At 44.1% G+C, this 25,429-nt stretch overlaps 1 protein-coding gene across 1 annotated transcript; it reads left to right on the forward strand.

The window, feature by feature from the left end:
• The first annotated feature begins 4,146 nt into the window (after positions 1 to 4,146).
• LOC129835797 (calpain-5-like) lies at positions 4,147 to 21,031 on the forward strand. The gene is made up of 12 exons (XM_055901575.1): positions 4,147 to 4,311; positions 13,532 to 13,663; positions 13,913 to 14,124; positions 14,689 to 14,881; positions 15,614 to 15,807; positions 15,997 to 16,074; positions 16,214 to 16,676; positions 17,293 to 17,415; positions 17,566 to 17,762; positions 18,247 to 18,365; positions 18,791 to 18,927; positions 19,211 to 21,031. The coding sequence occupies exons 1-12, from the start codon at positions 4,147 to 4,149 to the stop codon at positions 19,385 to 19,387; spliced, it is 2,190 nt and encodes a 729-aa protein (XP_055757550.1). The 3' UTR covers positions 19,388 to 21,031.
• Positions 21,032 to 25,429: the final 4,398 nt, after the last annotated feature.

Genomic DNA, 25,429 nt, shown 5'->3' on the forward strand with positions numbered 1-25,429 from the left:
ATCTAGTCGAGGTAGGGAACGGTATTCAGAACACACTTGTAAAATGTATACACAACAATATAAAAAAAATATGCTAAGATACCAATGCATTTATTTGATCTCATGAGGATTTGATCAAGTTCATTTGGTTGGTGAGTTTGGGGCGTTGGAGTCCCAAGACCCCCACTGCTTGTCAGTGCTAGAATTCAGAACTAGGGCCTACTATTTATTTATAAACAGTATTTATAAATAGGCAGTGTATATATGATTAATTATGACACAGCAGGGCTTGTAGGGTTCATGTCATTGTTGTCGTATTCTTGTTGACAGTTGGGTGAGGAAGATACTTCAGATAGGAAGAAGTTCAGGTATGAAGGAGTGAGTAGATTGATAAGCAAAGGTGGGGTTTATAAATAGATGACTTATTTAATGTGATTGTGACTAGCAGATACGGTAATATTTCATCCAATGCTTCATTGCAATCAAACTCGGAATATCTCCTAAAATGCCTTTGTCAGAAAATGGCCTGGACGTTTGAGAAACATCATCAGTCCTGCATCTAAAATATTTGATAGACAAATGGTAGACATAACCTATGTTTAATAGCATCACATCTATAATCCTACCTGCGCATGTGCTCTTATGAGCATAAGTTTCCAGTCTGCAGTGGTATCTAGTCGATAATATTGTCCTGTCCCACTGTTTCCTGTGTGCACACCGCAATCCAGCTGTTAGCTGCAAATGTGAACAACATGACATAGATACATAGCTATTTAAATGAGATCATCAGATTTGAGACTGGCAATGAAGGGGTTAAATGAGGGGGATGGGGAAGAGGAGAGGAGGAGGTGGGTGCCCCCTGCGGATGGGACATGCGCTTAATGACAACATGAGAGAGAGAGAGAGAGAAAGAGAGAGAGAGAGAGAGAGAGAGAGAGAGAGAGAGAGAGAGAGAGAGAGAGAGAGAGAGAGAGAGAGAGAGAGAGAGAGAGAGAGAGAGAGAAAGGCAGGAGAGAGAGAAAGGCAGGGAGGAAGGACCAAAAATAGAGAGAACGAGGGGTAAAGTGTGAATGAACAAAGATTTATGTGAATGTGTAAATGACAAGTATAAAGTGAGGGAGAGAGAGAGAGAGAGAGAGACAGAGAGAGAAAAAGAGAGGGGGAGGAGAAAGAGAGGAGGGAGAGTGAGAGGGACGAGAGGGGTCTTGCACATATAAAGTTGCTGGGGGAGTATGGGGTTCAGGGAGAGGACAGAACACTATACAGAGGATCTGAAGAGAGGAGCAGACCCAGCAGTAAGAGATACTTCCACTGATACCTTTACATACACACACACACACACACACACACACACACACACACACACACACACACACACACACACACACACACACACACACACACACACACACACACACACACACACACACACACACACACACACACACACACACACACACAGGAGAAAGCGAGAGCAAGATCAATAAGTGGCTCAATGAAGAAACAACCAACCTGCACCTTAACGTGTATGTGCTGTGTGGCTTTGCATGGAATAGCCTACACACTAACAAGTATAGCCTTGCATGGTCTCAAGTTCTCTTGATTGGATAGTTTGTCTGCTCTCTCTGTCCTATGCTCCTGGGACAGTCCCATATGTGCACTCTTAGAAAAAATGGGTCCAAAAAGGTTCTGTGGCTGTCCACATAGGGGAACCCTTTTTGGTTCCAGGTAGAACTCTTTTGGGTACAATGTAGCACCCTCTGTGGATAGGGTTCTACATGGAACCCAAAAGGGTTCTACCTGGAACGAAAATGGGTTCTTCAAAGTGTTTTCCTATGGGGACAGCCAAATAACCTTTTTTGGTTCTAGATAGCACCTCTTTTTTCCAAAGAGTATGGGTTAGAGGATGAAAAGTGTTTTTACTGTAATGGGTGAAACATTAGCATGTCTGAACGTAACCCTGTGGTGTTTCCCCAGTGTGAGAGGCTACAGTGGCTAGCTTTTGCTAATTGTGTGTTACAGTATATCACAGAGCAATGGAAGGAGTGAATATCCATTGTCTTTCTGGGGGGTAGGGTTACAGCAGCACACAGCTACACAGGTCTACTGATGTTACTGATGCCCTGTCACGGTTAAAGCCACACACACTTCCACCAGACCTGGGTTCAATAATATTTAAAATAGTTGCAAATACTTTAGCTGGTCTTGATTGAGCATCCAGGCACAATGGACTATTGAATAGTAGCAATCCCCTCCTATCTGGCAATCCAAGCAGGCTAAAGACAAAGGTAGAAGGATTTGAAAGATTTACAATTGTATTTGAACCCAGGTCTGACCGACACACACACCTCCACATCATATGAAGTCACATAGGAAGGACACATGGCTGCACAGGTTGTGAAAGGTTGAACATGGACATCACACATACAGCGTGTCACTCAACTGTTACGTATTCACAAACCCACTTAGACGCTTTAAAAAGTCACAAGCAACGTCGCTCATGTCAGAACTACACACACAGAGAAGTCAGACAGAGAGGCACACACACACACAGACTGAATATAAAATAAATGACGATAGCCTCAAACATTAAGAATTGCTATTCATGCTGTAATAACAGTCATGTCATATTTTTTTATTCAACTTTTATTTGAACCAGGAAATCCATTGAACATAAAGAAAAGAACATCTCAGGGAGAGCTGGTCAAGATGCCACTATAAACACTGGAAAACTACCACAAGACCTACAGCTGGTCTGCGAGCCTGTATGGGTTGCCTTAGAGACGGAGAAGACAGACAGGAACAACAGAAGCTGACCCTATAGCTCCATACAACCTCTCTCTCTCTCTCTCTCTCTCTCTAACATCCTCTATTGGATATATGGGTGTCCAGAAGAGGCTTTCCTGACATTTAGCTTCCCCAGATAACATTATACTGTATTGGACCAATCAGATGGAACTGCATTTATGACTAAGAGGAAGTGTTTCACGGGACGTACCTGAGCTCCAGGAATTTGCTCATACCGGGAACCAAAGTGGATACAGTGACAATCCATCTAGAACAGGTATTCACTGTACTTAGTTAGAATGTTTGATTTGATGTATTTACTTGTTTGAATATGTACAGGTTAACAACTGGGCATCAAGACATATTAACAGATTGAGACGTTATATTGCAGAGAAACACTGTAGCAAGGCTTCTGTCATTCTTACCTTTGTCATGCACAGAGGATAGGTTCTTTTCAGTTCTGCCATACTCTCATAGACAGAACCAATATCAGTTCATTTTAGAATTGCTAATGTGAAGAAGTGCTTCTCGTCTTTAACTTCCCTTAACATGGCGCCCGGGGAGGAAAAGTCAGAGTGTAATTTACTAATGTTGGCCTGTGTGTGTGTGTGTGTGTGTGTGTGTGTGTCGGTACTTAGCACCACTAGATCCCCAGCCACCTACACCACACACACACACACACACACCGTCTCCTGGCATAAACACTGACACAGAATCGCACCTGGCTCACACACACTAATGCACACACACACTCTGATGCACACACTCAATCACACAGATACACACACACACTGACGCACACAAACACACACAGTGATGCACACTCATACACACTTTGCTGGCTGGTGTCTGCCCTCTTGGCAGTAGCTAGGTCTAATGACTGTGTCCTCACCTCATGTCCCTTCCCCCTGACCCCGATGACCTTAAAGTTAACCATTCTAGCTCCACACTTTTCATTAATGCGATGTACTATCTGTGAATAGCTTAGTTACTTTCTATTTCTCGTTTGTTTTTGTTCTACTTGACTTTCTAATAAATGTTTTATAGTAAGGGAAATAAAAGGAACAGGGGCATACTGGTCATTTGTACAACTGAATGCCTTCAACTGAAATGTGTCTTCCTACTACTGATATTGATTACTGCATTGTTGTGAAAGAGCAAGCAAGAAAGTCATTTCACTGTACTAGTGCATGTGACAATAACAATAACAACATGAAACTATCTTACCCTAGACACCAATAGAATGAGAGGATATGTAATATCATGTTCTAAATAATGAAATGAGCAGACATGTTCCTTGCTGTTCCCCCATATCCTCTCTCATGCCCCATCTCTTTCTCTCTCAATCCCTGTCTCCACTTTTTCTCTCTCATCCTCAGTATGCCAGAGAGGGTGTATGGGTTCCAGGGGCAGAGTTTCCACAAGCTGAAGAGGGCGTGTCTGCGGCGGGGCAAGCTCTTCCAGGACCCCCTCTTCCCCCCCTCTGCACTGTCACTCTTCTATAAACGAGACCCACCCCCTGGACTCACATGGAAGAGACCACGGGTGAGAGATTGGGGGATGGAGGGGAGAGAGAATTGGAAAGAGTGAGTGGATGAGTGCTAAGGAGGTGCAAGTGTCAAATGCAATTTCTGGAATTTCTGGAATTTTCCAGCCCTAAAGCCAGGTTTGGCAATTTACCTGTCTAACATCAGCCCTTGTGCTGAGGTGGGAGAGGAGGCAATATTTGAGGTGTGTCCCCAGCTAGCACATAACGTTCTAAGAACCATGTTTGTTAGAGCTTGGTGAGAGCGTGGTTGTCCTATGGTTATTTTGCATACAACCTTCCCACAATGTTCTGAGAATGGTGCAGGATACCCAGCTAGCACATAAGGTTCTGAGAACCATGTTTCTTAGGTGGTAATTTCAGTACTCCAGCATAACGTATTCTACAAGTTTACTCATGGTTCTGTTTAAAGTCATGTTCTCGGAATGTTCAGAGAACGTTACAACGTTCTTCTGTGGGAATTTCAGTACTTCAGCATGACCTTTGCTGTAAATTTCCTCGTGGATTGTGGATGTGAGCCATTAAGAGGGCGAATGGTCAAGACAAAATATTTAATGTGGTACAGTAGTAGTTGCCAGGCGCCCCAGCTTGAGTCTGTTAAGAACTGCAGCATTGATGAGTTTTTCACGCTCAACAGTTTCCTGTGTGATTCAACAATGGTCCACCACCCAACGGACATTCAGCCAACTTGACAACTGTAGAAAGCATTGGAGTCAACATCCCTGGTCCATGCCCCGACAAATTGTGTCACGTTCCTGACCTGTTTTCTCTTGTTTTGTATTTATTTAGTATGGTCAGGGCGTGAGTTGGGTGGGTTGTCTATGTGTTGTTTTCTATGTTGGGGTTTTGTGCGTTCGGCCTGGTATGATTCTCAATCAGAGGCAGCTGTCAATCGTTGTCCCTGATTGAGAATCATACTTAGGCAGCCGGGGTTCACGTGTGTGTTTGTGGGTGTTTGTATTTCGTGTCAGTGTTCGTGCCACACGGGACTGTTTCGGTTAGACTCTCTTTGTTATTTTGTTTCGTTAGTGTTCAGGTTATTTTGTTAATAAATCATGGACACTTTCCACTCTGCGTCTTGGTCCGATCCCTACACCTCCTCTTCAGATGAAGAGGAGGAAATCTGCCGTTACAGAAACACCCACCAACAAAGGACCAAGCGGAGTGGAAAAGGGCAGCGACAGCAGCAACAGAAGACACAATACTCGTGGACTTGGGAAGAGATCCTGGACGGCAAAGGACCCGGGGTTCAGCCAGGGGAATATCGCCGTCCCAAGGCGGAGCTGGAGGCAGCGAAGGCAGAGAGGCGCTGGTATGAGGAGGCAGCGCGGCGACGCGGTTGGGAGCCCGAGAGTCAGACCCAAAAATTTCTTGGGGGGGGGGGGGGGGGGGGCACACGCGGAGTGTGGCAAAGCCGGGTAGGATACCTGAGCCAACTCCCCGTGCTTACCGTGGAGTGAGAGGGCGTCGTACTGGTCAGACACCGTGTTATGCGGTAAAGCGCACGGTGTCCCCAGTACGTGTGCTTAGTCCAGTGCGGGCTATTCCACCTCGCCGCACTGGTAGGGCTAGGTTGTGCATCGAGCCAGGTGTCATGAAGCCGGCCCAACGCATCTGGCCTCCAGTGCGTCTCCTCGGGCCGGCGTACATGGCACCAGCCTTACAAATGGCTATTCCACCTCGCCGCACTGGCAGGGCTACGGGGATCATTCAACCTGGTAAGGTTGGGCAGGCTCGGTGCTCAAGAGCGCGTGTCCTCCTTCACGGTCCGGTATACCCGGTACCACCTCCACGTACCAGTCCTCCGGTGGCAGCCCCCCGCACCAGGCTGTCTCTCCGGGTTCTCTCCCCAGTTGCTCCCACCTGTCCAGTGCTGTCAGAGCATTCCTCTTCTCCAGCGCAGCCAGAGTCTCTCATCTGCCCAGCACTGTCTGAGCTGCCTGCCTGCACAGCACCGTCAGAGTTGTCCGTCTGTCCCGAGCCGTCAGAGCTGCCCGTCTGTCCCGAGCCGTCAGAGCTGCCCGTCTGTCCCGAGCCGTCAGAGCTGTCCGTCTGTCCCGACCCGTCAGAGCTGTCCGTCTGTCCCGAGCCGTCAGAGCTGTCCGTCTGTCCTGAGCCGTCAGAGCTGCCCGCCTGTCCCGAGCCGTCAGAGCTGCCCGTCTGTCCCGAGCCGTCAGAGCTGCCCGTCTGTCCCGAGCCGTCAGAGCCGTCCGCCAGACAGGAGCAGCCAGTGCCGTCCGCCAGACAGGAGCAGCCAGTGCCGTCCGCCAGACAGGAGCAGCCAGTGCCGTCCGCCAGACAGGAGCAGCCAGTGCCGTCCGCCAGACAGGAGCAGCCAGTGCCGTCCGCCAGACAGGAGCAGCCAGTGCCGCCAGCCAGACAGGATCAGCCAGAGCCGTCCAGCCAGGATCCGCCAGAGCCGTCCAGCCAGGATCCGCCAGAGCCAGCCAGCCAGGATCCGCCGGAGCCGCCAGCCAGCCGGGATCCACCAGAGCCGCCCGCAAGCCAGGATCTGCCCCTCAGTCCGGTGCTACCCCTCAGTCCGGTGCTGCCCCTCAGTCCGGTGCTGCCCCTCAGTCCGGTGCTGCCCTTTGGTATACTGGGATTGACACGGATGGTGGTTGTTAGGAGGATGCCACGGGGGCGAGTAAAGTGGCGGACAAAGACATTGTTAAGGTGGGGTCCATGTCCCGCGCCAGAGCCGCCACCGCGGACAGACGCCCACCCAGACCCTCCCCTAGAGTTTTAGGGGGTGCGCCCGGAGTTCGCACCTTGAGGGGGGGGTTATGTCACGTTCCTGACCTGTTTTCTCTTGTTTTGTATTTACTTAGTATGGTCAGGGCGTGAGTTGGGTGGGTTGTCTATGTGTTGTTTTCTATGTTGGGGTTTTGTGCGTTCGGCCTGGTATGATTCTCAATCAGAGGCAGCTGTCAATCGTTGTCCCTGATTGAGAATCATACTTAGGCAGCCGGGGTTCACGTGTGTGTTTGTGGGTGTTTGTATTTCGTGTCAGTGTTCGAAATCTGCCGTTACAAATTGAGGCTTTTCTGAAAGCAAAAGAGGGTGAATCTCAATATTAGGAAGGTGTTCCTAATGTTTTGTAAACTCAGTGTATATAAAACATAGGGAAATAACATTGTTGACTGCACTGGGCCTGTGAAGATTTCATGCAGCGCTAATGAGAAGTTTTAAGACCCACAAAAAGCAGGTTTTACTAACGCAGGTGATAATGAATTTAGCCATGATGCACAGTGCCCATGGAAGGAGAAATGTGCCTTTTATGCCGGTGAATCTCATATTTAGAATAAAAAAATTAAAAATTGTTTCCCTGCATTTCGTTGAATTTGATAAAAAATCAAGCATAGCCTTTCCTTCCACTTAATCATGTCTGGTTTAGCAGCATCGCACAGATGCATCTTTTTATCCTGGCCATTAGCCAACAGACTATGAATGAAGTTTTTTTTAATGGTCTACTGAGAGTGTGCTGTGAGAGGTTTTTGCCCTCAAGCTTTTTCAATATTCACAATTCACATACCTGCATACTTCATTTTGCTTGTTCAAATAGGCAACCCATCCCAATTTTCAAAGAGCACTCGTTGCCCAATTATCAAAGACACGCACTTCCAAACTATTCAGTCTTCCTATATTAACTATGGATTTTTTGGAGAATCTGCCTAGCACATAGGCAACGATACAATAGCGTAGTAAATTTTTGCTTATTGACTAGGTTTGGCATGTCCATGTCCAGACTGCAATTTACAGGAGGCCTAGCCCCTATATAGGTGTGAACGTTATAGCCTATGTTTAACAATATATTTCCATATTGAAGCAAAGCAAGTTGAACAATGTGCACCACAAACATGTTCAACATATTTAGCAAATATGGGGCAGGATATTTAACGACCTAGGCTAACATTCAAATTGGAGTTGATGACAACGCAATACATAAAAGACCGTAAATCCTGATAACACATTATTCCATCGAAATCAATCAGTCAATGTTTTTTTCTGTCTAAAACCACACACTCGTGCTGGACACCCTTACATGCCCTCTCCCCGTGGCAGGGGGCCCCAGTCTAAGTCCCCAGTCTAATTCTAGTCATCCACTCAGCAGGTTTTATTCCAGATCTAGCTAATTAAATCCTTTCTAAAGGACCAGAGACGTCAGGACAGAGTAACTCGACCCGGTCCAGAGTGTGTGTGGCGCGTGTTGCGGATTAGGATCTGAAAATGACCAGGGTATCAGTGTGTGTTTATTAAAGAAACACTTGATTTAAATAGCATATGTCTGTGATGACGAGTGGGGAAGTGTAGCGGTGTGTCTTCAAGGTTGGCTATTTATTGGATATGAGGTTGTGGTTGTATGTAGTCTTAAAATGTAAGACATACAATGCATTCAGAAAGCATCCAGACCCCTTGACTTTTTCCACATTGTCACGCCCTGACCATAGAGAGCCTTTTTATTCTCTATTTTGGTTAGGTCGGGGTGTGACTAGGGTGGGTAATCTAGGTTGTTTTTTTCTATGTTGTCCTGGTATGGTTCCCAATCAGAAGCAGCTGTTTATCGTTGGGGATCATATTTAGGCAGCCATTTCCCCACTGTGTTTTATGGGATCTTGTTTATGTGTAGTTGCCTGTGAGCACTCCATAGCTTCAGGTATTGTTTGCTTTTTTCTTGTTTTGTGCATTTCACGAATAAAACGATGTAGAACCCATATCACGCTGCGCCTTGGTCCGAATGTTATTTTGACGATCGTGACACACATTTTGTTACGTTACAGCCTTAGTCTAAAATTGATTAAATTACAATTTTGCCTCATTAACACATTACCCCATAATGACAAAGCAAAAACAGGTTTTTAGAATTTTTACCAAATGTATAACAAATTAAAATCAGTAATACCTTATTTACATAAGTATTCAGACCCTTTGCTATGAGACTCGGAATTGAGCTCAGGTGCATCCTCTTTCCATTGATCATCCTTGAGATGTTTCTACAACTTGATTGGAGTCTACCTGTGGTAAATTCAATTGATTGGAAATGTTTTGGAAAGAAACACACCTGTCTATATAAGGTCCCACAGTTGATAGTGCATGTCAGTTCAAAAACCAAGCCATGAGGTCGAAGGAATTGTCCATAGAGCTTCGAGACAAGATTATGTCGAGGCACAGATCTGGGGAAGGGTACCAAAAAATGTCTGCAGCATTGAAGATCCCCAAGAACACAGTGGACTCCATCATTATTTAATGGGAGAAATTTTCCATCCACCAAGACTATTCCTTGAGCTGTCTGCCTGGCCAAACTGAGCAATCAAGGGAGAAGGGCCTTGGCCAGGGAGGTGACCAAGAATCCGATGGGCACTCTGACAGAGCTCCAGAGTTCCTTTCAGAGTACCTTCCAGAAGGACAACCATCTCTGCAGCACTCCACCAATCAGGTCTTTTTATGGTAGAGTGGCCAGACGGAACCCACTCCTCAGTAAAAGGCACATCACAGCCCGCTTGGAGTTTGCCAAAAGGCACCTAAATGACTCTCAGACCATGAGAAACAAGATTCTCTAGTCTGATGAAACCAAGATTGAACTCTTTGGCCTGAATGACAAGCGTCACGTCTGGAGGAAACCTGGCACCATCCCTATGGTGAAGCATGGTGGTGGTAGCATCATGCTGTTGGGATGTTTTTCAGCGGCAGGGAGACTAGTCAGGATCGAGGGAAAGATTAACAAAGCAAAGTACAGAGAGATCCTTGATGCACACCTGCTCCAGAGCACTCAGGACCTCAGCCTGGGGAGACGGTTCACCTTCCAACAGGACAACGACCCTCAGCACACAGCCAAGACAATGCAGGAGTGGCTTCAGGACAGGTCCTTGAATGTCCATGAGTGACCCAGCCAGAGCGCGGACTTGAACCCGATCGAACATCTCTGGAGAGACCTGAAAAATAGCTGTGCAGCGACGTTCCCCATCCAACCTGACAGCGCTTGAGAGGATCTGCAGAAAAGAATGGGAGAAACTCCCCAAATACACGTGCCAAGCTTGTAGGATCATACCTAAGAAGACTCGATGCTGTAATCACTGCCAATGGTGCTTCAACAAAGTATTGAGAAAAGTTCTTTTTAAATCTTTTTTTTGCTAGCATTTCTGAAACCCTATTTTCGCTTTGTCATTATGGGGTATTGTGTGTAGATTGATGAGGGGGAAAAATCTATTTCATCCATTTTAGAATAAGGTTGTAACGTAACAAAATTTGGAAAAAGTCAAGGGGTCTGAGTACTTTCCGAATGCACTGTACATACAAGTTACACAAATTATAGAAGGTCTGATGTTGATTGTATTGCTAAATATATAATACTGTAGTTACAGGTTGTGTCTTAACAACTGCCTCTGTAGCCAACATTTCAGCATTTAACGTAAACTCGTACATCGCCTTGGTCCGTACAATTGCCCTTATTTTAGCGCCCCAAAAACGTAATACTTCCAGATCAACTGTAATGTCAATACCATTGTAAAGCACAATTTCTCCCCTTTCCAACATGATCAATTACATGACCTAAACGCTGCCCGTTTCTGCATAATTCAACCAGGCAATGAGCCCCATCGGGTCTTTTTAAAAATGGCGGGTGGGGAAGCGAAACTAATGCGTAATAGTGAGGAGAGGTTGTGTGGGAAAATTGCTTTTATTCGCTCGATCTGTCCAACTTATCACCTTATCGCCTCTAAAATGTATATAAAACACTATAAAGAGTTTATATAATGTGTCATTACATACCTATTTGAAGGTTTATGTCGAATTTGAATCGGGTTTTTAGGGTGGTGCTAAAGTGATCTTAGAAGTAAACAGCAGCTTTGAGAATGATGATCGAATGCAATGATGATGCAAAAAAATGACTAGGTATCCCCCCTTTACCCCCGTCACTGTCCATTTCTTGTTTTTAAACGATGAGAGAAGTGCTACACCTGGTGGAGAGATTGTAAGACAGAAATAGTTGCTTTATGCGTGCTGTACGTTACGACATGACACGTCACGATGTAACGGATGGTCCGTTTTTTCAACTTTTCTCCAATACTATAGAGCTATTACCATGTCGATCAACGCTTGAATAGAAACCTAGTTCACACCCTCGATTTTGAAGTCAACACAGTCGCTACAGTCCCATTAGTTTTCTCTGTAGCCTCGTTTGAATGTTGCGGTTGCGCACATTTGTACGAATGGGGTGAGTTTAGTTATATGCCTATTTATTTTCTGCAACAACACAGTCACTCATCATGACAGATTGTAAGCCAGCTAGTGCCATTGACTACTAGGCCTAGAGATGGTGACAGATGATTGACATTGGGAAAATAATGACTATTAGCTATCAGATAATGATGGGAGAATGTAAATATGTTGTTAATATGTTATTATGTTAATATTAGATGTTAATATGCTAGCTGGCTAGCTGTGATGTCGAAACAAACACATTTTTACTTGATTTGAATTTGTTCTGCTGCTTAGATCTGCCTCTTACTAACATGCAGTTGAATTGTCCCCTTCTCTGTCCCTAAAGCCTGTTGCACAATTCCCAGTCGTAACAGTTTGCGCATATTTTCGGACAACATTTTGTGGTGTTTTGGTGTTCAGCAGGTCGAAGTTCGGTAGCCGAAGTCTATAACCCTTTGTCGGTGATTGGTCAACAGTACTGACAGGATGGATGTGATTCTTCAAAGAAGTGTCATTCAACTAGTTTTCGTGTACATTTTTTCACTTGATAAGTAATGCACCAAAAATCTTAGTTAGATGTAAAATTGCGCAACTAATACTTCCTCTGCAAAAACATCCAAATGAATGACATATTTCTTGATTTATCTTAGATTACTTCTGACTATTTTGCTACAGCGCCCCAAGAGGCACAAACATTAATATTGATGCTTTTTCTAGTTTTTCAAGCAAAGGTCTTATGCGAGGGAGTATGCGTGGCACAGACGTCCAATTTGCCAAGCCGAGTTCGGCAAACCGAACATAGTATGGGGGCGCCTTAACAGTGAGAGACACACATGACACATCCAACTAAAAAGTAGCCTCCTATACATAGACAAAACTGCCACGGGGGATGCGGGGACTTGTTTTGGATGTAAGCTGTAGAGATCGGTAAGAACTGTCACTTCTATAGCCAAATCTCTCATTCATATATTTTTTTAAATGTATTAAATAAGTAATATCAAACTGTGTAGAATTGCAAGGAAATGCCTTTTAAAATGTCCAAAAAACTTCTGTCTACTGTTTCGCGCTTGCTCCTACCAGTATGCAAGTCTCCCCATCCGGCGCCCGCAGTCAGTGTAAACTGCATGCAGATGATTGCGCTCTTGTGGCAGAAGGGCGGAAGGGGAATTTTCTGATATTCAGAGCTTATGAAATTAGCTAGTTTGATGTGCAATTCATTTCACTTCAAATGAAAAGCAAAATGAAAAGAGACTCAAAATAAAATGTAAAAAGTAATTCATAAAATAAAATAAAAATCCAGAGCTGACCGGGAACTTTTCTGTAGGAGGGCAAAAGGTTCGGTGCTGGAGGACTGGTTGAGCCCTATCTGTGCATGTGCCTGATACTATAGGTGGTAGCTAACCTCACTCTTTTCTGTAGTGTGTTCCTCATGCTCTGTGCAGGTATTTTAAGCGTGCATCCACCGGGGGTCAAATGATAGGATGACATCTGTCACCTCACTCTGCAGTGAGACACACACTCACTCATATAATCGCGCACGTGCACACACACACACACACACAGGATGCTTGGACACTGTGAACTTCCCTTCCTCAGCTATCATCCAGTCAGCTTCATACTTCATCCGGTAGGTTGAACATGATATCATCTAAGGGAAAATGAAGTTCATAACTTTTCTGAAGTTACATTTGGACAAGTTATGTCCTGTGTGGGCGTGTGTGTGGGCGTGTGTGTGTGTTAGTGTATGAGTGTGTGTATCCTTATAACTCTGCTGTGACCTGATACTGTCAAAACATAAGATCAACAGCTCCAATTGGACAGGATCTCTCTCTTCTACACTGCTCTGACATCAAAGTAAAATAAGCGTAAACTGGATCAACACACTAGTCCTAACAAATACAATGGCACCATGACAAGATAAACTAGATCCAATAGGCTTACACCCAGTTTACTTTTGGGCCTATAATACATTAGAATTCTCTCTCTCTCTCTCTCTCTCTCTCGCTCTCTCTCTCTCAGGAGCTGTGTAAGGACCCTCGTCTCTTTGTGGATGGCATCAGCACGCGGGATCTGCACCAAGGCAGTCTGGGTAACTGCTGGATGGTGGCGGCCACTTCCTGTCTGGCCTCAGAACCTTCACTTTGGAAGAAGGTGAGGGGTTAAAGGGCAGAAGCCAAATCTCTGTAGGTCACCTCACTGGTTTACTTCCTGGTCACTGATTTAATTTAAATTTCACTGAGAGGTCTTGATGATCAGTTGCTAATAGCTTAATCTGACATGTTAGCGCTGGGCTGGACCAAAAACCTGCACACCCTGTGACCACTGTAATAACACATTCAGTAACCACCCCTGAAAACTTAAAAAAAAAAAAACATTTATTTGATTGGTTTAAACTACCAGGTGATTCCTGACCACGCGGAGCAGGAGTGGAACCCCAAGCGTCCCGACCTGTACGCCGGAATCTTCCACTTCCGCTTCTGGCGGCTGGGGCGCTGGACAGACGTGGTGGTGGACGACCGCCTGCCAGTCAGTGAGGACGGAACGCTGCTCTTCTGCCGCTCAGCCACGCCACGGGAGTTCTGGAGCGCCCTGCTGGAGAAGGCCTACGCCAAGTGAGACTTTAAACTATGCTAAAGCCAAGAACCAGCTGAGAAATTAGATTTCAGGTTGGCTAAGAGAAAGGTTGTTAATCAGTCAATTAATATCAATTGTCCCAGTTGCACCTAGTAAATTGTTATCTAATGAATACATTATAAATTGGGTGGTTCGAGCCTTAAATGCTGATTGGCTGACGGCCGTGGTATATCAGACTGTATACCACGGGTATGACAAAACATGTATTTTTACTGCTCTAATTACATTGGTAATCAGTTCAAAATAGCAATAAGGCACCTCGGGGGTTGGTGATATATGGCCAATATACCACGGCTAAGGGCTGTGTCCAGTCACTCCGCGTTGCACCGTGCATAAGAACAGCCCTTATTGGCCATATACCACACCTCCTTGCTTAAGTATACACCACACAGCAAATACACACTTGACAAAATAAACCCCATTCCACCCCTTCAATGTCTCTCCTCATCCTCAACGATTCCTCTCTTTCCCCGTCTTCCAACCTTCGTATTCTCCCCTCTTGTTCCCCACCCACTAATCTCCCCCTCTCTTCTCTCACCAAGGTTGAACGGCTGCTATGAGGCGTTGGAAGGCGGTAACACGGCAGAGGCCCTGATCGACTTCACAGGGGGTGTGTCAGAGCCCCTAAGCCTGGACAGGGAGGCCCTCACCCTGCACCTCAATCAGAGGAGGGCACTGTTCCAGACCCTGGCCAAGGCTCATGGACGCAGAGCCCTCATCACCTGCTCTATACGGGTCAGTGAACAATAGACGTTTCTCTGTTTAACTGCAGATCTAGGATCAGCTTACCGTCCCCAAAACGTAACAGCAACCATGTGTGGGGAAAATGTTTAATTGACCTTAGATCAGTGAATTAGTACTAAAAGATCAGCTTGACTGTGGAACTTTAATCCATCACAATACCAGAGACCAATACTGGAGGCCTCAATCTAAACTGGTGCCCACGTGCCCTAGATATTACATGTGCATGAAGGGTGGTAATGAATGGTTTGGGATTGGGCCAGAGAGATTCTATGAATGTCATTCTAGCAGAGAGGTCACCTCTGAATACTGTACTGTACTGGGTCATAGAGAGACAGTTGGCTATATAGTGGCTATGTTAAGCATAGTCCAGCATTAACAATGTTAACACCAACCTTTACTGTACTATGACAGGAGTGACACTGCATGCTCTCTATCCTGGCACGTTCTCTTCTCTTTGACTTGTTCGCTCTCTGCCCTTCCTCTTTCCTGTCCTCATAAACACTCCAGATACATGCCTTAATTGATTAATGATCTGTATTGTTTATTGTGTAGTTATAGTATCGTGCATGATTCTTACTAAACAAATCAGGGGACCTTCATAGAGTGCCTGTATTGTGTATTGATATTAGTGTATTTCTATTGTGTATTGTATTGCATATCTGTATTCTCTCTCTCGCTCTGTCTCTGTCTCTCTCTTTGTCTGTGTCTCTCTGTCTGTCCCAGCCAGCGGAGGGGGAGACAGTAGAGTCAGTACTAGACTGTGGTCTGGTGCGGGGCCATGCCTACGGTATCACCGCGGTGAGGAAAGTGCGCCTGGGGGAGTGGTCGCTGCTGGGTGGCTGTGGTGGTCGCCTCTGCATGGTGCGCATGAGAAACCCATGGGGTACAGCCGACTGGACCGGGCCCTGGAGTCAGGGGTGAGGGGGCTACTACTGTACTGTTCATAGGTCAAGGTCAAGGTAGCCTCACTTGGGTCATAACAAATGTCAGGATCTGGCTAGAAACATGTTTTTGTCTATTTTGGTTGGCCACAAAATTGGAGGGTCTCATAGCAAAGCACACATGAAGGGAACCACTGACACAGAGCCCTTTTGCGCCACCTTCAGGTCTCAACATTGGCAGCAGGTTGGTCGTGGTGAAAGGGAGAAGATGGGCCTCATAGTCAGAGATGTGGGGGAGTTCTGGTAAAAACAAACAGTCAAATAAATGTTACTCTTTTAACAGAAAACAACTTAAATGCTCAATGCATAGCATACGTTAACAAATACACTTCAATTCATCCTGAAAAGCTAAATAAATAGGGGTTTTCACCTCTCCTCTCAGGATGGAGTTTGAGGACTTCTGCCGCTACTTCACAGACGTGGTGGTGTGTCGTCTGGTAGAACGATCCCTGCTGTGGCCCAAAACTCACTGGAGAGAAGTACGCTGCCCTGGGGAGTGGGCTCCAGCCCCCAACACCCCCGGCACCCTCCTCTCCAGGCGCCAGGCACCCAACCTGGGGAAGAATGCTGCCAAGCCTGAGGGGTTGAACCAGACTCAGAGAGGGGACCGGAAAGAGGCAAGACTGGGGGAGAGACAGAGGGGTGGAGGGGGAGGTCGAGCTGTTCGTGGTGGAGGGAGGGAAAAAATGGTTGTTGCGAAAGAAGGGGAGAAGAAGACGAAGAGGAAGGAGGAGGGGGTGAAGAAGGAGGGAGAGGTGGATGGAGGATGGGATGAACAGACTGATAAGAAGAGTAGGTGTGGAGGATGCATCAACCACAAAGACACTTTTCTACACAACCCCCAGGTGAGCCTACACTTCAGCTAGGTTTTTGCTCATAACAGCTGGTTTAATGGTTCCATGTAGAGGTCCAGTTTATCCTACACTCAGAATATGTTTGGTTATGACTGGGTGGGGGAGAACTGTTTCGTCCTAATTTAGTTGTTACGTTCAGACTGTAGTGAAAAACACATTCTTGATATTCTGAGAAGGACACTCAGGATGCTAGAATAGTATCTCAAATATAGTATGCATATACCACAAGCATGCAAATAGCTTGTGTTGCTGAAATTGTAAGGAATTAATATGAACTATTTGGGCAACTGCTACAATCTTAATGGCATGGAAATAGAGCTGTGAAAGCCTATTCAGAGTGACGCTGTTGGAAACAACATTGCTAAGCTAAAAACAACATGGCTCACACTAAGCTATATTAGTGGTACTCTAAAACTGCTACTGTAGGACTCTCTCTCCCCCTTTAATTTATTTTTTTATCCCAGCCCCCATCCCCGCAGGAGGCCTTTTGCCTTTTGGTAGGCCGTCATTGTAAATAAGAATTTGTTCTTAACTGACTTGCCTAGTTAAAAAAAAGGTTGCATAAAAATATAAATAAATTCTCTCTCTCTCTTTCTCCCCTTCTCAGTTCATGTTTGAGGTGCAGGGAAAGGAGGATGAGGTGTTGATCTGTCTGCAGCAGGAGGACAGGAGGATAAAGAGGAAGGATGGAGGAGGAGAGAATCTGCCCATCGGCTTCGAGGTGCTGAGGGTGAGTCACAGGGCTTCAAAAGGGCCACTGTAGAACGCTATAGTACACCCAAGGTGTGTGTGTGTGCATATGACCGTGAGTGTGTGAATACTCCATATTTCCTGTGTGTGTTTAACCCTCTATTCATTCACCCTCCACCCCTGTCATCAGGTGGAGGTGAACCGGCTAAGCCGTGTGCAGTGTGTGGTGGAGCAGGCAGCGAGCTCTGTGTACATGGACTCCCGTAGCGTGGCCCTGCGAGTGTCCCTGGGCCCCGGCCGCTACGCCCTCCTGCCCACCACCTTCCAGCCCGGGGCCACCGGACGCTTCCTGATACGCCTCTTCTCACATTCCCACCTCAGACTCAGGTTAGGGGTGGGAAGGGGGAATGGTGTGAATGTTAGGAATGAAGGAATGGTGTGAATGTTAGGAATGAAGGAATGGTGTGAATGTTAGGAATGAAGGAATGGTGTGAATGTTAGGAATGAAGGAATGGTGTGAATGTTAGGAATGAAGGAATGGTGTGAATGTTAGGAATGATAGAATGGTGTGAATGTTAGGAATGAAGGAATGGTGTGAATGTTAGGAATGAAGGAATGGTGTGTTTGTTAGGAATGAAGGAATGGTGTGAATGTTAGGAATGAAGGAATAGAATGTACTGTATCTTAGGACTGAAGGAATGAAATGTGTTAGGAATGAAGGCGTTAAGAATGTCATGTGTTTGTCTGAGTTTCCCTCTGCATTTAGCATGTCAGCACCAGATAATGATTGATTGTATCGATTCTCCCCCTTTTCCACTTCACTACTATTATTTATCTCCCTCTCTTTCTCTCTCTCTCTACCTTCTGTTAGTGAGTTGAGAGAGGAGTTGCCTGCTCCCTCACTGTGGCAGTGTTGTCTTCCCCAGCCCAGTATAGTAACCACCGTCCACCTACGTCGAGCATCTGGACTCAGCCAGCCTAAACAGACAGGTATATATTACATCACTGTGACATTACGCCATAACATTATCATAACATACATTATCAATATCAGAACATACATTTTACACATACAGGATCAACATCAGGACATACATTATCAATATCAGAACATGCATTATCAATATCATAAAATCCATTTTACATATACAAGATCAATATCATAACATTCATTATCAATATCATATCATACGTGATAAACATACATGATCAATAACATAACATGCATTATCAATATCATAACATACCTTATCAGAAAATACATTACCATCATACGGAACGGTGGCTTTTACCAACAACTGGCCACATGTAATCTCATTGTATACAAACCTCGATGTCCCTCTTTTACAAGATTACAAAGACTACAAACATGAGACTAATTGTCTTTGTATTGTGTCTGTATCTGTGTTGTGTAGCACCAGATGTGTATGCGGTGATCTGGTGTGAGGACGACACCATAAGAACACGTGTGTTCAAGGAGGATGGAAACCCAGAGTTCAACATCAGGGCCATTTTCTACAGGAGAAACCCAGACGCACATATTAGCATTGAGGTTAGAAATATACACATCTCAGTGAGACAAACACAGACACATCAGTTAGACACACACACACACACACACACACACACACACACACACACACACACACACACACACACACACACACACACACACACACACACACACACACACACACACACACACACACACACACACACTGGGGTAGATACAGTAATTGAAGTATTATGATTCTAGTTATATTCAGGGATGTAATATTTGCTTTTCTTTGTGTGAATGTATGTGTGTATGCTTGCACGTGTGTGTGTGTGTTTAGTTGTGGCGCTATGGTCTACTGTGGGACACACTACTGGGCGGGGCTCAGCTCCAGACTAGCGACAGTGAGAAGGGGCGGAGCCGAGTGATTGACCTGCAGGGTGGCCAATCACGGTCAGGATCCAGGGGCTGTATCTATGTGGAAACCTCATCCAGCGAATGCCTAACAGACTTATAACTGACAGCTGTGGCTTGTACCACCCATGATACAACCATGCAATCACTGATTTTCTGGAAGAGGCCGCAGATTTGGACGAAAATGTATCGGGTTCAGTAGCTTTATCCATTGGAACTACCATAAATAACAAAGACAAATACCTCTTTGAATTAACTTAATAATGCATATACACTGAACAAAAATATAATTGCAACATGTTTCATGAGCTGAAATAAAAGATTCTAGAAATGTTCCATCTGCACAAAAAGCTAATTTCTCTAAAATGTTGTGCACAAATGTCTTTACATTGATATTAGTGAGCATTTCTCCTTTGCCAAGATAATCCATCCACCTGACAGGTGTGGCATATCAAGGTGCACCTTGTGCTGGGGACAATAAATGGCCACTCTAAAATGTGCAATTCTGTCACACAACACAATGCCACAGATGTCTCAAGTTGAGGGAGCGTGCAATTGGCATGTTGACTGGAGGAACATCCACCAGAGCTGTTGCCAAAGAATTGAAAGTTAATTTCTTTACTTCCGACATCGTTTTAGAGAATTTGGCGGTACATCCAAACGGTCTCACAACTTGTGTGGGCGAGTGGTTTGCTGATGTCAAAATTGTGGTACAGAGCGCCCCATGGTGGTGGTGGGGTTATGATACGGGCAGGCATAAGCTACGGACAATGAACACAATTGCAATTTATCGATGGCAATTTGAATGCAATATCGTGACGAGATCCTGAGGCCCATTATCATGCCATTCATCTGCCGCCATCACCTCATGTTTCAGCATGACAATGCACGGCCCCACGGCGCAAGGATCTGTACACAATTCCTGGAAGCTGAAAATGTCCTAGTTCTTTGATGGCCTGCATACTCACTATGTCATTCAGTGAGCATATTTGGGATGCTCTGGATCGAAGTGTTCCAGTTCCCGCCAATATACAGCAACTTCGCACAGGCTTTGAAGAGGAGTGGTACAACATTCCACAGGCCACAATCAACAAACCTGATCAACTTTATGCGAAGAATATGTGTCGCACTGCATGAGGCAAATGGTGGTCACACCAGATACTGACTGGTTTTCAGATCCACGCCCATACCTTTTTTTAAACCTCTTAAGGATTGGACCCTTTTTTCAAATCTAGCCTAAAATGACATACCCAAATCTGACTGCCTGTAGCTCTGAACCTGAAGCAAGGATATGCATATTCTTGATACCACCTTTTTTTTAAGGTATCTGTGACCAACAGATGCATATCTCCATTCCCAGGCATGTGAAATCCATAGATTAGGGCCTAATGAATTGATTTCAATTGACTGATTTCCTTCTATGAACTGTCACTCAGTCAAATCTTTGAAACTGTTGCATTTCTATATTTGTTCAGTGTAGTTATGAGAACTCAGCACTCAGGGAATAATTTGGAACACACAAGCACAGTGATCAGTTTGTTGTTCACCACTAGTGCAGTAGAGATAAGTTAATGTGTAAAATACATGCCCTGGTTTTACATCTCTGCTGGTCAGACCTTGTAGGTCACAGCATTATCCTAAACAAAATAATCAAACTGTGAAACATTATTGGTTCTGGACAGTTACCAGCTGCCAAGGTTATCTGAAGTTGTGTCCATAATACGTAAGTCGAATCTCTTTTGCAGACTTTAGGGGACAAATGTGTGCTATCATTAAAATGTGTTTCACAATACAATGTCTTCTTTCTTTTTTCACATGCAGGTACGCACGATAGGTATGTGTGCAGGTCTATGCTCAAAAATATGTAAATACATTATTTGGTCTTTGGCACTGGCTCTTCTTACTGGCAGCTGTATCAGCACGTACTTCAATACCCAACAGGACATAGTTTGTCACAAGATGAAGCACAAAAGTAAGTCGTACAAAATCAAATGACCCTTGATTTGTGTTTCTGTTAACGAATCTGCTAGTGAAATGCAGACTGTTTTGTGTGTATTATTGTAATTGATTGAGAACATCAGAAATGTCTTTGCATTAGGGGAGACTGGTGCTAGTTGTCACAACGCTCATCATAAAAAACCTACAGACCGCTGTGAATTAATTTGAAATATGTACCATCTTAAAAAATATGTTTTTAATTTAGATTAAAAAATGATACTCATTGCGCAAAAACTGGTGGAATCAACGTTGTTTCAACGTAATTTGTCAACATATTGTGACATGGAATCTACATGGATAATACATTGGATTTAAAAAAATCTAAACACGTTATTTAAAGTTCGATTTGATTTGTTTACATTCTTGGATTGTGTATGGGGTTGAGATGGAGACGTGAACCCAACATATCAATTTGTACATAAACTGGACCTAAAGCCAGACTAAGTCAGTGGCACAGATGTAACTATCCATGCAGAAGATACACTGAGTATACCAAACATTAGGAACACCTTTTTGCCCACAGAACAGTCTCAATATATCAGGGCAGGGAGTCTACAAGGTGTCGAAAGCTTTCCACAGGGATGCTGGCCCATGTTGACTCCAATGCTTCCCCCGGTTGGTTCAAGTTGGTTGGATGTCTTTGGGTGGAGGACCATTCTTGATACACACTGGAAACTGTTGAGCGTGAAAAACACTGCAGTGTTGCAGTTCTTGATACAAACCGGTGCTCCTGGCACCTACTACCAGACCCCGTTCAAAGGAACTTACATCGTTTGTCTTACCCACACACCCTCTGAATGGCACACATACACAATCCATGTCTCAATTGTCTCAAGGCTTAAAAATCCTTCTTTAACCTGTGTCCTCCCCTTCATCTAGACTGAATGAAGTGGATTTAACAAGTGACATCATTAAGGGATCACAGCTTTCACTTGGATTCATCTGATCCGTCTATGTCATGGAAAGAGCAGGTGTTCATAATGTTTTGTACACTCAGTGTACAGCTCCTTTAAAATTATATTTGTTTGCATAATACAATAGCCTAAAGTTAAGACTATTTTACAACTAATGTAACATTCAACCTAAAAATGAGTAACATCTATGGACAAATTTTGAGGTTACTTTAACTATAAATGTCTTCTCATGTAATCATTTAAAGCGTGCATGTTCAAGACAGCATGCATCGGTCTTCGCAGGTCCGTGGAGATCTTCACTGTAATAATCGGCGCAGAATGTCAGACGGCATTTATCCTTGGCACCATGTACAGTACTTTTAATGTACTCTCAACTGCAATCCAGGTAATTTGGTTCTGCTATTAGATGAAGCACAGTGTTACACATTGATCGTTGTATAAATAAACAAAAAAACTGACATTGCATTCCCATTTGTACTTTGCTGTGCTTTTAAATGTTTGACAGCACAGTGATCAGGGCCGTGCTCAGACATTTTGAGGGGCATGTGCTCAAAAAAAAAGGGCACATCACCCCCCCCCCCAACAACAAAATTGTAAGCTTAGACTCTTCGAGCAATTATTACAATAAGAGGAGAAAGGAACACAATCTGATGAGTAAAGTTGAGTATTTTGCTAAACTATTTTGAACTGGAATAAATGTTGCACTTATTAACAATGACCACACAATTCCAGTCAAAATAGAATATTCTAAGAAATACGGTAGCCTACCATGACCATATCCAACCCGATTCCATTTGTTGCTATGATCATGCATCCCAGTGGTTTTCAAACATGTTGATCTGCTACCCCCAAAAAGTGGTACAAAACTTGTGACCTGCGCACACGCACATGCACGTTTGCACGCACGAAAATGCGAGCACAATCTCTACACATACAGTTGAAGTTAGAAGTTTACATAGGTTGGAGTCATTAAAACTTTTTTTCAACCACTCCACAAATTTCTTGTTAACAAAGTATAGTTTTGGCAAGTCGTTTAGGACATCTACTTTGTGCATGACACAAGTAATTTTTCCAACAATTGTTAACAGACAGATTATTTCACTCATAATTCACTGTATCACAATTCCAGTGGGTCAGAAGTTTACATACACTAAATTGACTGTGCCTTTAAACAGCTTAGAAAATTCCAGAAAATGATGTCATGGTTTAGAAGTTTCTTATAGGCTAATTGACCTCAATTGGGGGTGTACCTGTGGATGCATTTCAAGGCCTACCTTCAAACTCAGTGCCTCTTTGCTTGACATCATGGGAAAATCAAAAGAAATCAGCCAGACCTCAGGAAAAAAATTGTAGACCTCCACAAGTCTGGTTCATCCTTGGGAGCAATTTCCAAATGCCTGAAGGTACCACATTCATCTGTACAAACAATAGTATGCAAGTATAAATACCATGGGACCACGCAGCCGTCATACCGCTCAGGAAGGAGACGCGTTCTGTCTCCTAGAGATGAACGTACGTTGGTGCGAAAAGTGCAAATCAATCCCAGAAAAACAGCGAAGGACCTTGTGAAGATGCTGGAGGAAACAGGTACAAAAGTATCTATATCCACATAAAAATAAGTCCTATATCGACATAACCTGAAAGGCCGCTCAGCAAAGAAGGAGCCATTGCTCCAAAACCAGCATAAAAAAGCCAGACTATGGTTTGCAACTGCACATGGGTACAAATTGTACTTTTTGGAGAAATGTCCTCTGGTCTGATGAAACAAAAATCGAACTGTTTGGCCATAATGACCATCGTTATGTTTGGAGGAAAAAGGGGGAGGCTTGCAAGCCGAAGAACACCATCCCAACCGTGAAGCACGGGGGTGGTAGCATCATATTGTGGGGGTGCTTTGCTGCAGGAGGGACTGGTGCACTTCACAAAACAGATGGCATCATGAGGAGGAAAATGATGTGGATATATTGAAGCAACATCTCAAGACCAAATACTAATTGAGTGTATGTAAACTTCTGACGCACTGGGAATGTGATGAAAGAAATAAAAGATGACTAATTCATTCTCTCTACTATTATACTGACATTTCACATTCTTAAAATAAAGTGGTGATCCTAACTGACCTAAGACAGGGAATTCTTACTATGATTAAATGTCAGGAATTGTGAAAAACTGAGTTTAACCTGTCTAGGACTCTGAAAAGGCAGCGCGGGAAAGGCAACAAAAGAGTGGCTCAAGAAGAAGCACATTAAGGTCCTGGAGTTGCCTAGCCAGTCTTCAGACCTTAATCCCATAGACAATCTGTGGAGGGAGCTGAAGGTTGGAGTTGCCAAACGTCTGCCTCGAAACCTTAATGACTTGGAGAAGATCTGCAAAGAGGAGTGGGACAAAATCCCTCCTGAGATGTGTGCAAACCTGGTGGCCAACTACAAGAAACGTCTGACCTCTGTGATTGCCAACAAGGGTTTTACCACCAAGTCATGTTTTGCAGAGGGGTCAAATACTTATTTCCCTCATTAAAATGCAAATCAATTTATAACATTTTTGACATGCGTTTTTCTGGATTTTTGTTGTTGTTATTCTGTCTCTCACTGTTCAAATAAACCCACCATTAAAAGTATAGACTGATAATTTCTTTGTCAGTGGGCAAACTTACAAAATCAGCAGGGGATCAATTATTTTTTTTCCCTCACTGTAAGTATATCGATTAAATGGAATAGTAACTGAAATATGGACACTGCCTGTAGGCATATAACCTCTCAGAGTAATATATTAACTCCTGCAGAATTATGCATTTCTTGCAGTGAAATTATACAACAAATGTTCATTTTGTCTCAGGAACCATAGTGGAGAAATATGATTTCTTTCTTTCATAATTTCTTGAGAAAATGCAAATGAATGTATTATCTTTGACACTGTTATGCAAGCAGGCAGTATTTCAACCACATAAAATAAGCAGTCAAGACGAACTACAGTATTTTCTGAACTTTTCATTTCCTTAGGAAATTTCCTTAGGAAATTATAATATGGCCTACCAAATGTTGGAAATGATAAGCAGAGACTTGTCTAAATTAGGGGTAAAAGTAGCCAGTAGTAAATTATATTACATTTATTATTGTAGGCTAAATAATTATGGAATTACTATGGTGGATCAAACTGCGCAGGTAGCCTACTTTTTTAAATGATTTGTTTGACAATCAAATGAAAACATCATGCCACAGCACCCATGATATGCA

The sequence above is a fragment of the Salvelinus fontinalis genome, chromosome 36 (assembly GCF_029448725.1).
Source record: "Salvelinus fontinalis isolate EN_2023a chromosome 36, ASM2944872v1, whole genome shotgun sequence".
Lineage (NCBI taxonomy): Eukaryota > Metazoa > Chordata > Actinopteri > Salmoniformes > Salmonidae > Salvelinus > Salvelinus fontinalis.